Source organism: Equus caballus, chromosome 16, assembly GCF_041296265.1.
Source record: "Equus caballus isolate H_3958 breed thoroughbred chromosome 16, TB-T2T, whole genome shotgun sequence".
Taxonomy (NCBI): domain Eukaryota; kingdom Metazoa; phylum Chordata; class Mammalia; order Perissodactyla; family Equidae; genus Equus; species Equus caballus.
Genome location: NC_091699.1, coordinates 43,310,934 through 43,327,611, shown reverse-complemented (window position 1 = coordinate 43,327,611; position 16,678 = coordinate 43,310,934). Strand labels below are relative to the sequence as shown.

The 16,678-nt window shown below is 36.7% G+C and overlaps 1 protein-coding gene across 31 annotated transcripts in view; it reads right to left on the bottom strand.

Annotated features, from left to right (window-relative positions):
• The window catches only part of ERC2 (ELKS/RAB6-interacting/CAST family member 2), a 904,450-nt gene that overhangs the window by 616,319 nt on the left and 271,453 nt on the right, over positions 1-16,678 (bottom strand). For all 31 annotated transcript variants that reach the window (XR_011426862.1, XR_002800567.2, XR_011426853.1 and 28 more), the window contains one exon: positions 1,080-1,235. Coding sequence is in view for 16 of the 31 variants with exons in the window: in XM_070237383.1 (XP_070093484.1) it covers positions 1,080-1,235 (156 nt within the window). In the remaining 15 variants the exon portion in view is untranslated. The remainder of the gene's footprint in view (positions 1-1,079; positions 1,236-16,678) is intronic.

The following is a 16,678-nucleotide window of genomic DNA, read 5'->3' as shown; positions in this document are numbered from 1 at the left end:
TAAGACAACAAGCAGGAGTAAAACCTAGAATAAGAACAGGGATATTTAAGAGCAAGTGGTAGAAAAAAGAAAGAAAAATTATTTTAATTGGTGTGGTTATTATTTTCAGAAGCAAAGTGCCGAAATAGAGGAATAAATAAAAATATCTCAAAGTCTCAAAAGACCTATTTGGGGCTATTCATAAATTTAATAATTCTCTATATGTAAAAATAATAGATACTCAGGTTCTAAGTCCATTTGGAGCCCAAAGTTTAATTTTGAAAAATACAAGCCAAATTCTTTAAAACTGGCAATATTGACATAAATTAATGAGATAGATTAATATTTTAATAATATTAATATTATTTTATAAATATTCCATGGCAACAGATAACAACAATAATAACACCACTAACAATAATGCCTGACATTTATTGAATGCTTATTAGAGATCAGTTAAGGGACTAAGTGCTTTAAATGCATAATCTCTCAGAATCGTCAAAGAAACCCAATGATGAAGGCACTTTTCTTTTTCTTATCCCCTTATCTCATGGATGAAGAAACTGAGGCTTCGAGAGGTTGAATAATTTAAGCAAACAGCAGCTTTGAGACTCAAAATCAATTCTGTCAAACATTGTGCTAAAACCAAAATGTCTTCATACCAGTGAAATCAGTTAAATTGGCTTCCAAGATCAACATCTTTTGAGACAATCACCTTCTAGGGATAGGCCAAAAAATTGGCAATGACAGAAACTTTAAAAAATAGCAAACTTCTGAAAACTCAGGAAATTCGGAAGAGAGAAGAAATAATAAATGTTAGAAAGAAAACAAGTATTAGATGTTAATTCCAAAGACAGAGGGACACCAAAGGAACTCAATCCTAGACCCCTCATTAAGTAGAAATTCTACCAAATGTTTTCCCTGATTTCTCTTTGGAATCTATGCTTCTGAACTAAAAATCTTTGCACTCTTCTTTATTGTCCATATATTTCATGACGTCACACTAAGCAGATTATGTGGGTATTTGGGGAAAATACGTATGTAAACCATAACTTTCCAGTCACACTAAGAGTATAAAAGTTTATAACTTTGGACCATACCTTGGTTTTCATGAACTTGGAGTGACTTTTGTAAACCTCTATTTGTTTGATCTCTTCTTCGCGGTCCTCAGTGTTCAGCACACCATTGGCTTTTAACATCTGGATCTCATCCTCAAGATCCCTTATGTTTCGCTCCAATGAAGCGATTTTTGTGTCCTGTTGGTAAAAAAAGGAGGAAAGAAAGGAAGAGAAAACAATTGTTTTGTCAGTAGCATCAAAACAGAATTCCAGAAAGCAATTTTGGTAGTAATACGTTAACTATGGTGTAGATATAGCCATGAATTTAGAACAATTTATTTTTTTCACTTCTGATGATCATTTGTGAGTTTATTTTTCAAGCTCCCACTAAAGATCATGTGTCAATACAATACAGAGAGTTACCTAAACATGTTTGTCTAATATCTGGGAATCAAATTACCAAATCAACAGTGATAAAAGTGATCTAAAGTGTTAAAAAAAACAAAAACACCACTGAAGTGGACCAATTTATAATTTCAGATATAGTTTACTGGTGTATGTTTTTGAGTCTATTTGTAAACACAAAAATGGTTTGTTCATGTGTATATTCTGTGGCTATTTTTATAAGGCATGCTTGGAATTTGACTCCGAGAGAGAAGGAAATTAACATCTTCTAATGGGGAAAGGATTCCCATCTAAATACAGACATAGTGAAATTAAATAACTGAATCTAGACTTGGTAAAGATTGATACACTAACCTTGAAAATGTATAGCCACTGGAAATAATGTATCATAACATCATGATTTATTTGGCCAGTAGTCAGCTCCCTACATGACAAAAAACATTACTACCTTGCAGGGCATTTCTAATCTATTGATTTACAGAGTTAAAAATCTAGAAATATTACACTCAAATGTGGGATTAGTTGAGAAAAAACAACCATGGAGAATTTTTTTTAAAAATTAAATGACAGATTCTACACATAAGATAGAGCATAATAAGAAATGATGCATTAGAAAGCAGAGAAGAGAAAGCTGTTATATGGGAAAAAAATTTCCGTGACCTCAGGTATAAGAATCAAATCAGTGTTTGGAATGAAACACATTGAAAGTTTGACTTTAAGTTTTCTCATGTTACCGTCTACTTGCCATTTTATTGTACGGATTCAAGGAGCTTATAGTACATTTGTAACTGAATGTAAATGAAAAGCCACCAACCCATTTTTTTTTCACCAAGGGTTCCAAAAGTAAAGACAATGAATGCGCTATTCTGTTTATAACTGACTTATAGAAAAAACTTTGCAACAAATACGTCTGTCCTGATTTTCTGGCTATTTTCTATTTTATTTTCCTATATGCCCAATGGCATGTCTCATGTGGCAATATGATAATTATCACTATCATTAATGTTGCCATCGTCCTTAAAAGGAGGAAAATGAGGAGCAGCAACTAGTTCCTGAGCTCCACTGCGTGCCAATACCTGAGTGCTGCAGATACTTTTATTAATTCCCAGAAAAGCTCCAAGAAGATGAAATAAAAAGATTCTGAAATTTGCAAGATTATTACAGAATGCAACATTCTGTAGTATATCATTTTCTTTTAAAAATAATATTTATTTTTCCAGTTATAAAAGTATTTAAATACACATTAAATTCATAGAAAATGGAGAGAATCCCCTCTAAATCAACAATCCAGAAATAATCATCATTAATGTTTTTATGTAAAGCCTGCCAGTCTTTTTCTATTTCAGATGCAATTTCTGGAAATCTTGTATACTGCCAGTTGGACTGAAGGGAGTGTTACGGACTAAATATCAATGTGTCTCCAAAATTCCTATGTCGAACCCCTGACTCCCAATGTGATGGTATTTGGAGAAGAGGCCTTTGGGAGGCAATCAAGGTTACATGGAGTCATGAGGATGGGGCCCTCATGATGGGATTTGTGCCCTCATGAGAGGAGACACTAGAGAGCTTGCTTCCCCTGTCTCTCTTTCTCTCTGCCGGGTGAGAACACAGCATGAAGGTAGCCATCTGTAAGTTTTCACCAGAACCCAACCATGCTGGCACCCTGATCTCAGACTTCTAGCCTCCAAAACTGCAAGAAAATTAATTTCTGTTTTTTAAACCACCCAGTCTGTGGTATTTTCTTACAGCAGCCCAAGCTGATGAATGGAGGGAGTCATCCTTAGTGACTCATTTGTGTTCTGAGGTAGGTAAAACTCTGTAGATAAAAAGAACGATAATGAAAAGTCTGTAGAAAAAGAACTTCTAAAAGTTCATTATACTTCCTAAATACACGAGTCATTTTAAACCACCATTTTTCTGACTATAAAATTAAGAGATGCTCATTATAGAACACTTGAAAAGCTATATAGATAAAATAATTACGACTGTCTACAATCCCATCACCCAGATATACCTACTATTAATATTTTTATTTACACCCATGAAAGCCTTAAGATTATTAGTTTAACATCAATTAAAACTCTAACCATTATGATGTAGATTTCCTCTCTTTATTGGGATACAATCTTTCAGCATTTACAAATATCTAAGTACAATCTTTACAAAAGATTAACAGTAAGTTAAGTGGGAAAGGAAGGGCCGATACCCTTGCTTTTCTGATGTAAAATCTCCTGGGATTTCAGGCTCAAGTCTAAAGTGACCATATTTATATGTATGTACATATACACGTATATACATGTATAAATGTGTGTGTGTATGTGTGTACTGCAATACACTGTAGTCCTCACATCTTACACCTAAATTTTTTGATAGTACTTGGTACAATTTCAGGTCTCAATCACATAAGCAAGGGGAGAAGAAACCCTCAGCTTTCCTCTCAGTCAACTCCTGAGCCTTTGGTTAGCAATGACCACAACCGCCTACTTCTAAATGGATTAGAAGAAGCTGTTCACTGAACTTTAAAAAATTATATCCTGCTAAAGAAAGATCAGAACGGAGTTAAGATAGAAAGTTTCTTAACACAGAAAATCCTCTTGGCCTATATACTTCTGAGCTAAAATTTCACCAAATGGTGAAACACATTTTAAAAATAATATTTTTAACTTTTACTAATTTTCTTAAATTAACCAAAGTTTCTTTTTCCTCACAAATTTCTCTTTTCTTTTAGCCATGAGTGTCCTAAAATACTAAAAGAAAGAAAGAAGAAGAAGAAGAAGAGGAAAGAAAAGAGAAATGGGTATTGTGGAAGTCACTTTAATAAGGATCTATTTTTTCTGTCCTTATTTATATTTCTGTTCTTATAAGAAGTCAGTTTCAAGGGCAATAGAACTCATATCTGAAATTATGAGCATAGAGAAAGGGAGACAGAATATCATTACAATTCACAGAGGAGAACAGATACAAAATACATATATATATAGTACTTGGTGTATTGATTGTGCCCAAGAAGATATTCAAAATGCAGAGCCAGAGAAAAAGACTTGAGGAAATACAAGCATGGAAAATAAAGGCAAATAAAACGACTGCCATGGTCATAGCCTCTCAGCTGCCTCAGTCTGAGGAATTTAGGGAGAAGGAATTTTATCTTTTTATTTTTTAAAAATCTCTAAAACTAAGATAAATGACCAAAAGCTTACATATTTGAAGAGGAATATGGAAAGAAACTACCTCACACATCCGGATATGGCTCAATGTGGTAAATAGATGTTGCCTTTCAAAATAGATGCTAAATGCACATGATCAATAACTCTAGGCACTGATCTAGAATAGAGAGAAAAACACAAGTGAAGATATGCTGTAACATCCTGAAAAGTGGAGTTTTAGAAGGGAGAGCATTTTACTCCTAATCGCCAAGGAGTTTTCTTTATCTGAACATCTTTACTTGTTATTTATAATTGATATTTTAAAATAATTCATGTATTGATCTTCAAATACTCATCTAGATTATGTTTCACAAATAAGCAGCTTTCAAAGCAGATAATCGCGAGCTTTCCTTAGAGACAGGGAAAATGAAATACAATATAGAACAGCTTTTCCCAAAGTCCACAGAACCCAAATGCTCCATGAAAAGGGAGTTGCAGGGTCAAATAGGTTTGAGAAATGCTTATTGGGAATTCCCAATGCACATTAGCATTAATGGCTCTGGGAAGCCCTCTAGCAAACTATTGATTTTTCCCAGTATTATTCCTCTAGAAGTTAATTTTTAAAAAAAAACATTTAGGACTTTAACAATCACATTAAGCTCAGGGTTATGTACCAAAGCGAAAAGTCAAAACAATGGTTTGGATTTTTCAAAACTTACCATGATTGCCCCCAATTTAACACAACTGGGGGCTTAAATTACCCAGGTCACCTTGTCAGCTTCTGTCGCTCAAAAGTGGTATACTGAGAGCCTGCTCTCAGCCCAGAGCAGCGAAAGAACAGACACAGACTCCCATGCTCCCGGAACTCACCACTTCATGTCTCAGGTGATTTTTTTCAAACAGTCTTGAAACAGGCAAGCATGAAATTGTTTTCCTTTTATACTATATTTTGGTTAAGGACTGTGATAATGTGGGAAAAATTTTCAGAGGAATAAAAAAGCTGAAATGTGTTTGTTTTATTCTCCATTAGTTAGAAAAACATACCTGAACTGAACATCTCTTTCAAATCATTTCTTCCCACATATTCACAAAATAATATTTGTAAAAATGTTGTACATAAATTATAGCTCATAACTCCTACTTAAAGATGCATACCCAAGACTATTTTACAGCTGTCATCCAATAGATGCAAAATAGGTGTTTGATGAGCAACTAATAAATAAACCATTGGAACTGAACCCCTAGCAACCATCTACCCAATGGGCCCACTCTGCTGATTCTTGAACGAGCCATGTCTATTAGCACTAGCCCATAAGTGCAGGGACTATAGCAATGAGGATGAAAGTCAGCTAGGAAGACTAAAATAAGCTTGTTTTATCTCTGTTGCTTTACCTTTTTTTTCTTAAAATAATCTCTGGATTTTTCTAGGATATGTCTGCTATAGCTAATAGTAAACTTAGACACAAGGAGTTCTCTCATTCATTCAACAAATATAGAGAGAGAGCATCTATTGAGCACCAGTCACTTTGCCAGCTGTGTGAGAGACAAGGTAGATCTCAACAAGATTCATGGGCATCTTTCTCTAACATGGAGTACAGTCCAGATCCTTGTTACTCAAAGTGTGGCCCAAAGACCAGCAGAATTGACATTATCTGAGAGCTTTTTAAAAATGCAGAATCTCGGCCCCAACTGCTAAATCTGAATCTGCGTTTTCACAAGGTCCTCAGGTGCCTTGAGTTTTCTAAATAACTGCAGGTGTCCAGCATAGACAAGAGACAAGACTGACCAATGCAGAAGAGACCAGGACAATTTTACTGGCCAAGTACATTTAGGAAAATATGAACCTACTCTCAAAAGCTATCCAACTTGGCGGAAGTGTACAGCAACCCAGGGAGTAAACTTTCTGGAGCATCTTTGCCAGTCGGGATGACTTTATTCCCCTTTTTGTGTTTGTCAAACATTATGTTCCCCTTAAACAGCAAGAAACAGATTTCAATTCCTCTCTAGGAAATGTGAACACTGAAATGGTGAGTGGGTGGAACATCAAAAAAGCAATATCATTTAGTCACAAAAAGTAACAATTATGTTATTGCTGAGTGTCACAATGTGCTTTCCTTTTAAATACAGTAAGAATTACTGGTTTCATTTTAATATCAGGCCAAGAAAGAAAATACAAGCAGTTTTTACAGAACATGGAACTCACCGTGATCACATATCAGTCCACAGACGTTGATCAACAAACTGAGGGCCAATTTGGTTTAAAGAAGATGTGATCTAATGTTCAAAACGTCCCTACATAATTATATTACACTTTATTTAGAATAAAATTCTAGACTATTATTACTGGATACCACAGAGGCTCTCGTAGGCTTAACTTTTAAAAATCATCTAGTTGCAGCTGCAAACATAACTGAGCAGCCCTGGTCTTAGGCTATCTGAGTAACGCCCTGCCTTTGGAAGGATTTAGTGCGTGGGATTAACCGCGGTTATGTGAGCCCAAGTCAACTGCTCCAGAAAGAAGTTGACTTGGCCTAAGGCATGTTAGGAGGAAACACAAAAAAACAAAAATTCAAAAGGTCATCTTCTTGGGCCTTATCAAACTATAAAAAGATGATGACTTTGTTTAGAAGATGACAGGGGACACGCTGTATTTTTGGCGATGGTATTGATTTTGTGTTTGTTCAGATGGTATCTAATTTTTTTTCCTGCTTTTTTTTCCTGCTTTTTTTCTCCTGAAATCCCCCCAGTATAGAGTTGTATATGTTTTTCAGTTGTGGGTCCTTCTAGTTGTGGCATGTGGGATGCCGCCTCAACATGGCCTGATGTGTGGTACCATGTCTGCATCCAAGATCAGTACTGGTGAAATCCTGGGCCGCTGAAGTGGAGCGCGTGGACTTAACCACTCGGCCACGGGGGGGCCAGCCCATAATTTTTTATAGCAAAATATACAAGCACATAATCAGGTTAGACTAGGTCAAACTAAATGCACTTAGGATGTTTTGATGTTTCTTTTCACGGTCTCACTTGCCTACTTCTGTGTCATTCTTAGGAAGCCCATGCCCCGAAATGCATCCTGCCTGTCGTCCTGTCTCTGTGCAGGTTACTAATGACGCACAGGCAGAAGGTGTGTCTCTAGTGCTTCTTGCTGGACACTATGTGACCTTTGAGATTTTGGTCTCCATGTATGAATTTGTTGTTGTTATTAATAGACTCAAGTCTAACAAAAAGAGCTAAAGATAAAACAATCCAGCTTATCCTTACTCACAACCTGGATGCAAATCCTGGCTTTTATGTCCTTGGGCAAGATATTGAGACTCTCTAAAATAAGACCATGCTCAAGAGCATGTTATGAAAATTACAAGGGATCTGTAATGCATGCAAAGTACCTATCAGGGAACCTCCTCCAGGAAAGTAAGTGTTGCCATTATTATCATCAGCCAACGACAGCATAGTAATCCCCATCCATTCTCCAGTTTTGTCAGGTACACATGGAGAACACGGTAGCTTCTATTTTCAGTTCACCCTGCTTAACTTTATGAGCATGTTCCTAACCCTGCTAATCCCATAACCTAAGGTAGTTATGAGAATTAAATGAGTGACGACATGTACACCTTTCAGAATAATAGCTACCACACGGTAGCTCTATAAAGATTATCCTCCTTCCTGTTTCTAGCTGTAGCATATACATATATACTAATTATATATGATAATTAAAAACTATCAATAATATAGTAATAATATATATGTTACTTTTTTATCTATCTGCTGAGCTTCTGGTCCTTTTGGGAACTACATCTCCCTACCTCCCTGTGGTTTTAGTGGGGTTTTCACGTGTGCCCCTGCTCAGCAGCAAGTACTATGGATCCTCTGGACATTGATTAATCCAGGGTGAACTCATTATGCCATCAAAGCCAATCAGAGTTCTTTTAGGGGACTAACATAAATAGAGGGGCCTCTCCTTTCCTGAGATTATGAATGATAAGGAAAATATGGGCCTGTGGCTGGTTGCGGCCTTCTTTGCTACCATATATTAGGAATCTGCCTGAATGACTGGGCCCTTATAACATCATCTGAACAGCTACATACAGCTACATCTGAATCATCCACTCCCAGAAAACCAAAATATAATAGCAGGGTTTCAGTTACTTGTAACCAGAGAGTATAATGCACAAGTGATACTGTGAAAGATAACACCTAAATATAGTTAGATATAATATTCTATAAGTCTACAGATAGAAAAGTCAGAAATTGGTAAGATCATCATGGCAGAGTCAAGAAATCCCCAGAAAGCACAGGAGCCTAATCTGGGGTTTGGAGATGGATAAGAATAAGAATATCATAGAGAAGATGAAATTCTTTCCAGCCAGAAGTAATAATACATGTAAAATCAAGAGCACTCAGCATGGTATCCAGCACATAATATTTAATAAATGTAAGTTGAAAGAATTAGAGAATAAGCATGGAATACATATTAAGGAGGAGTAAGAAGACAGGACTGATTAAAAAGTATAGATAACTTTTAGTTGCAAAGGAGCTGGAAATGAAAGGAAGGTGGAGCTGAATGAGAAGCAGTCCTCAGAATCAAGCTAGGAGTTTGTACTTGAGTCTGATTGTGAGTCTTTTATAAGCTGGCTAACAGAAGGCAATAAGATGGCCTTTGGGAACTTAATAATAAAAACAGAAGCCAAAATGGAAGCTGAGACAGTACAGATAATGGATCATCATCTAGTGGTGAAAGAATTCTCAGACATGGTTGAGAATCAAGTCTAGAGAAAACAGTGGAGGAACCAAATGAAACAGGGGTAAAAATTGATGGAAATCATGAAAAAGCCCCAGAAAATAAGAGAACAACTTTTCAAGAAAGAAAGGGAGTCCAAGAAAGGTTTGAAGAGAATAAAGACTTATCATTGGTGACAGGAGGACAGTTTCAGTGGAGTTGTGTCATCATAATCGGAAATTGAACCCCAGTGTTCTAAATCCTATAGAGTCGGGGTGATTGCTGGGTTATTCAACAACCAGTACAGCACAGGGCAAGAACCAACCAGAACAGACACCACCTAGAGCCCTGGAACCAGATCTGAGAAGTCCCTGCAGGGCCAAGGGTTAACTCTTCAGTTGCTGGATTTTGGGGTCCGAGGGTAAGAACTGGAAGGAAGGGTACTCTGGGCATTTGGGGTAACCATGGAAGTCTTTCAATATTTTAACAACCAGTATCATTAAATAACTGTGCCTCTCAGCTGAGTCTTGGCCCTACATACAAAGCTGCTTAAATTAATATTGAGAGCTTTCTTCATTCCCAAAGCATGGAAGGGAGCACTGGCTCATCCAAAATCATCTCCACTTGGCTGTGACACACACTAATGCAGAGGCTCTCCAGTGCCAATCTGTGGACTAGGTACATCAGAATCATCTAGGAAATAATTAAAAGCTATCAATAACTTGGTCTCACCCCAGGACATTCCCTTTCAAGATGAGGTGACACAAAAACCTGTATTTATTTCTGAGTTCTTCAGATTAGGGGAAAAAACACATCACAAGATTTCTTTTTTATATCTATGTTTTCTTCCCCGCTTACATTAAAAATATAAATATATTTGCAGTATCTGAATATACAGAATGAATAGCACAGGACAGAAGCAAACAACGTTTCTCCATCCCGGTATTAAAAATGCAATTAATAATAACAACTAATGTGTACTGATTACTAATGCAAACACTGTGCTAGTAAATCTCATTTAATCTTCCATGTAACACTATGAATTAAGTACTTATTTTACCCATTTTACAGGTCAAGAGACTTACAGAAGGTAGATAACTTGCGAAGATTTTTGCTTTGTTGAAATAACTTTCTAGACCCAAGATGCTGCCACTCCTGCCCAGGATGCCACATCAGCAAACCAAAACTTAGATAACTTTCCTGTCCCTGTAAATGCTCGGCTTGACCAGAGACACAGTATATTCCGCCAATCCCCAACGCCAAGCCAACTGTGGGTCTACATTATTTCCTTGTTCCTTCTCAGCTCAAACAAGGCTGACTACATGGCCCTAGCCAATCAGATATTGTCTATTTTTCTCTTCCTTGTTCCTTATTCTTTACCTTATAAAAGTTTCGTGCCTTCTGCCCCATTTTGTGGTTCTTCAAATTGAGACTATTTCATGAAGTGTTAAATAAAGCTTGTTTGTATCACCTAAATAGTCTTCTGCAATCATTTTTTAACACCTTTAATAAACTGGAATGATTCCCTGCACATAGCTTCCTGGAGTGGGAGAGAAGAGGCCACATGCTAGGACTTTGCCACCCCCAGGCCAACCTCAGGAGAAACTGGCTTCAGAGAAGGGGTGCCACCTAGAAGCTGGGCTATTTTTGTCTTTTCTTCCACACAGTACTTTTAGCATTTAAAGATCACAGAGCAAGGTCAAAAGAGAACAGTGAAGAGGTTGGGGAGAGAGGAAGGGAGGAAGAAATTTCAGAAACTGCTTCCAGATGAGAGGGCAGTCCCTCGGTGCGTGCAGCCCCGCCCTCCCTAAGGCTAGATGGGATGTCATCTTTCACATACATTTGAAGACAAAGAGAGTCTGAATTTCCAGAGATTCAGTGAAATACTACTTTGCAAAACAGTAAATGCATTTCAGGGTGTTGTAAAAAGATGGACATCTGACCCCTCTATTCTCTTCCAACTCTCTTTAGGAAAAGACTGGGTGAAGAAGCTATCCTTACTGGCCTTCTAGCAACTGAACTTGCTCTTCGCATTCCTTTTAACCCCTCCCCCCAACGCCTCCAACAGCCCTGGTTTGGGGCCTCATTCTTAGGATCTCTAAAACATACCGCAAATCCTTCTATGTTCAACCAGTTTGTATCATGGAAAAAGCAACAGGCGGCAGAGGAATTCAGGCCACCCTAAGTCACCAGTGCGGCCTGATGGATGTGGAAACTGGACCATGCCTTCGGGATGAGGCATGTGAAGGCCAGTACACTGTCATTACTGAAACTTGAAAGGGGAAGTTCACATGAGGCCTGTGGTTGACTTCTCAACCCTGCTGGCGGGGGCGCACGCCAATAAGGAAATTGCAAGCCCTAAATAAACAATAGGCTGGGAACCTGAGCACCAGCAAGGGAGAAGCAGAGGCTGCTGGTCTGGATAGGGCTGGCCAATATGGAGCAAACAATGCAAAGATTTAAACTGTGCAAGAATGTCATGTCAATTCAAATTTCCCAGGCAGGGCCATCAAGAGTCCAAATTGCTAGTCACCAAGCCTCCAGACTTGGTAAAATTTTTTAAGCTGGACACTTAGTCCAAACCCTTCATTTGCCAAAAGGGAAGAGCGAGAGCCAGAGGGGACAAGTGACTTGCCAAAGGCCCAACAGCCAGAAAGCTAAGTCCCAAGGTCATTTATTACGCCACAGGCCCACTGGGAGTTGCTATTTTTCTTCTTCACTGGTTTATCCTTTCTAAGATGCTTTTGAAGTCTTTCCACAAGCAAACTGTGTGTGTATTCAGAGATAAGACTCTGCCTGAGCTTGTTAAATTCCTTCTCTCTGGTGGTCCTTGCTCAAATGTGCCACCCCTTTTTTAGAGGTAAAACTCAATTTCCAGACTCAAAGGGAAGGGATGGAGAAGCAAAGCCTTCCTTGAGCACCTTTTATGAGCCAGGATTTTCTCATACCTTAATCCATTTTAATCCCCACCACAACCCTATGCTGGCTCATATCATGGTCCCATTTCACTGATGGGAAAGCTGGAGTTCAAAGAAGCTGTAAGCAGCAGAGCCAAATTTATTTCCATAAATAATCTAATCTTCTCCCCTTTGGGGCCTTCTCAGTTCAGCAAAAGAAAATAAGAACAGAAGAAATTGTGCATCTTTAAGCTTTTTGATAGATGATTTTTCTTTTAACAAATTTACTGCTGTTTTTCCTAAATAATAATTCCTGATCACTCCTATATAATGAATGCACATTATTGAAAATATAAAAATTTGGGGGGAAAAAAAGAAGGGAAAAAGTCTTTCATAATCTTCCCAACCAGAATTAGCATCAACACTTTGTTAAATTTTTTCCTAAGCTTTTATTTCACATTGATAAGTATAACCTCTTTATATATTAAAAATATTAAGTCTCTAACTACTATAAACCTTAGAAATACATCTCCTAGTTGGTTATTTTATAGTTCTGTTTTAATTTTTAATTTTTAAGTAATCAAAGTTACTGATCCTTTCCTTTTTAATATCTTTATTTTTTAATAACACCTTTATTGATATGTAATACACATACTATAAAACTCACCCTTTTAAAGTATACAGTTCAGTGGTTTGAACAACCACCACCACTACCTATTTCCAGAATATTTTCATCACCCAAAACTCCTGTACCCATTAGCAGTCATTCCTGTTGCTTCCCTTCCACTAGCTCCTGGAAACCACTAATCTACTTTCTGTCTCTATGGATATGACTGTACTGGACACTTCATATAAATGGAATCATATGATATGTGGCCTTTTGCAACTGGCTGCTTTCACTTAGCATAATATTTTCAAGGTTCATCCATGTTACAGCACGTACCAGTACTTCATTTCTTTTTATTGCCAGATAATATTTCACAGTATGGATATACCATATTTTGTTTATTCATACAAGATAATGGACATTTGAGTTGTTTTAGCTTTTTGGCTATTATTAATAGTGGTGATATGAGCATTTGGGTACAGGTTTTTGCATGTACATATGTTTTCAATTGGGTTGGGTATATACTTAGGAGCAGGACTGCTGAGTCACATGGTAACTCAATGTTTAACATTTTGAGGGACTACCAAACTGTTTTGCAAAATACATTGGACCATTTTACACTCCCACCATGAATATACAAGGGACAAGTTTTTCCATATCTTCTCTAACACTTGTTATCTTTTCTATTTCAGCCATCCTAGTGGGGGATAAGTTGTATCTAACTGTGGTTTTGATGTGAATTTCCCTAACGACATATCATACTGGACATCTTTTCATGTCCTTATTGGCATTCAAATACTTTGCCCAATTTTTAATAGGATTATTTGTCTTTTTATTGTTGAGTTATTCTTCCTTTATTTTTAAATGAACTTTTTAATTAAAGTGTATAATACTAAGAAAGTAGCCAAATCATAGGTTTTCAGCATGATGAATTATGACAAAGTGAACACACCTGGGCACATGCAAACCAGATCACAAAACAGAATATTACTTGCACTCCAGAAGCTTCCTTCCCAACCTCCCTCCTCCTTCCGATTAACCACTATTCAGACATCTAACATCACTGATTATTTTTGCCTGTTTTTGGAGCACATAAAAACAAAATCATGTTGTATTTGTCCTTTTGTGTCTGGCTTCTTTCAACACTGTTTTGAGGGTATTCAATTATGTTGTTCCATGAAGCAATAGCTTGGTCCTTTCTCATTTCCATATAGCATTTCAAGATATGAATATTCCACTATTTTTTCTCCACTCCATTGTTAATAACAATTTCATTTGTTTCAAGTTCTCACTAATCCATGTTTAATTATGTTTTCTATCTTCTATTTAAATTAGGTCTTGTACAACCATTGTCAAATTTGTTGCTAGATATTATGAGTTTTTTAATACCATCATGAATGAGATTGTTTTCTAAATTTCATTATATAATTGTAACTGGTATGTAGAAATATTCATTTTTAAATACTGACCAGCTATCTGGCTAAGTTCATTTATTAATCTAATAGTTCATACATGGATTCATTGAGATTTTTTACACACACAACAATGGTGCCTGTAAATAAAAGTGGTTTTATTTCTTCCTTTCTAATTGTTACACCTAGGATATCCAGAACATTGTTGAATAGAAGTGGTTGTAATAGGCATTCTTATCTTGTTCCTTATATCATAAGTTTTCAATATTTTACCAGTAAAAATGATATTTGCTATAGCTTTCTTGTAGCTACCTCTTATTAGATTAAGAAAATCCTCTCCTAATCTGAGTTTGCTAAAAGCTTTTTTTTTTGGCATAGACAGATGTTGCATTTATCAAAGCTTTCTCCGCATTTATTAAAATTACAAGGGCTGGCCCAGTGGCACAGAGGTTAAGTTCATACAGTCCACTTCGGCAGTCCAGGGTTCACCAGTTTGGATCCCAGGTGAGGACATGGCACCTCTTGGCAAGCCATGCTGTGGTAGGTGTCCCACGTATAAAGTGGAAGAAGATGGGCACAGATGTTAGCTCAGGGCCAGTCTTCCTCAGCAAAAAGAGGACGATTGGCAGCAGATGTTAGCTCAGGGCTAATCTTCCTCCAAAAAAATAAAATAAAATTACATTAACATTTTTCCTTTATCCCGCTAATGTGGCAAGTAACATTGATTGATTTCCAAATTTTAGTCCAACCTTGCATTCCTGGAATAAGCACAACTTGGTCACGTCATTTAATTGTCAGTGGATTCAATTCACTGAAATATTTTGCAACAATGTTTATGAGCGAAATTGCCTGTAGTTTTTCTTATAATGGTTTTGTTGGGTATATTGATATCAAGGTTATACTGGCCTCATAAAATAAGATAGGAAGTGTTCCTGCTTTTTCTATTCTCTTGTATAGTTTTTGTATGACTGATACAATTTTTTCTTCAAATGTTTAGTAAAATTCACTTAAGAAGCCATTTGCCCCTGCAGTTTTTTTTTTGTTTGGTTTGGTTTTTGGATTTTTGGGGTTGCTTTTTTTGGGTGGTAAGATTTTAAATTATAGAATCATTTTCTTTAATATATAGGAGTCCACAGATATTCTGTTTATTCTGATACAATTCTGACAAACTGTGTTTTTAAAAGAATTTATCCAAAATTTCAACTTTATTATCATAATGTTGTCAATAAAATCCTTTCACATTTTTAATGGCAATTAAGATTGATAACGATGCCCCCTTCCATTTCTGGTTATTTGTGCTGGTTATTGGTACTGTCTCTATTTTTCTCAATGATCAAACCAGGATTTGTCATTTTTGTTAATCTCTTCAAAGGATCAGCATTTGGCTTTGGTGTTCCCCTCTAGTATATGTTTGTTTTCTATTTCATTAATTTCAGCATTTATCTTTATTATTTCTTTTCTCCTACTTTCTTATGGTTTAATTTGATCTTCTATTGCTTTTAAACTTGAAAAGTCTTCTCTCAACCAAACTGAATGATCTGCTCTTCTCCAAACACTCGTCAAACTTTCCAGCCTCCTTGCCTTTGCTCAGATGGTTCCCTTGGTGTATAAGCCATCCCTCTCCCTCTTATTAGAATCATGCCAATTTTTCAAGGCCCTCCTTAAATGTTACCTCCCCCAAGAAGCAATCCCTGCCTCTCTCTCACTTGAAATCCTCTGATCCCCTGTAGCCCATTTTGCTGCTCTTAGGTCACTAATTAGATCCTGACTTATATACTTCCTTCCATTAGCCCCTTAAAGGCTGAGTACTCGATTTCTGTGAAAGGCCCACCAACGTGCTATGCACAAAATAGCTACTCAGTAAATACTGGAATTTGTGATTCAATTTCAGGAGTTAAATTCACACAAATTAAACTTGTTTATAGCAGGAATTATCCACTGGCAACTCAAACCTTTAGAGTCAAACACATGTTAAAAAGTTTGGGCAAAAAAGGAAAGAAGTCTCATCTTTTCTTTTTTTAATCTTACTTGCTTCTCAATGACAACCATATATCATCCAGAGCTAACATTTAACTTGACATTTTGCTTTTTCTGGCTATTGCTTAAAACCCACATTTTTTTTCCCCTTATTTAAGGAAAATAGTTAAATGGGACAAAGCTTTTTTTAAAAGTTGAAAGATGAGAAGATGAAGAAATTTCTCAAGAAAAAAATAAGCTAAAGGATAATTTCTGGTATCATAAATGGATAGTGCACATCAAAAACAAACAGCTTTGCAAGTTTGAATGAGTTATGTTCCATGACGTTATAAAGACTTCAGGGCAAGATTTAAAACTCAGGGGAGAAAACAGGGCATATGCTGGCCGTAGGGTACATATTTGGAGCCCTATTTGGAGGGCTAATACCACATACATGTAAAAAGGATTAATCCTGCCTTATAGCACAAAATACAACACCTTTCC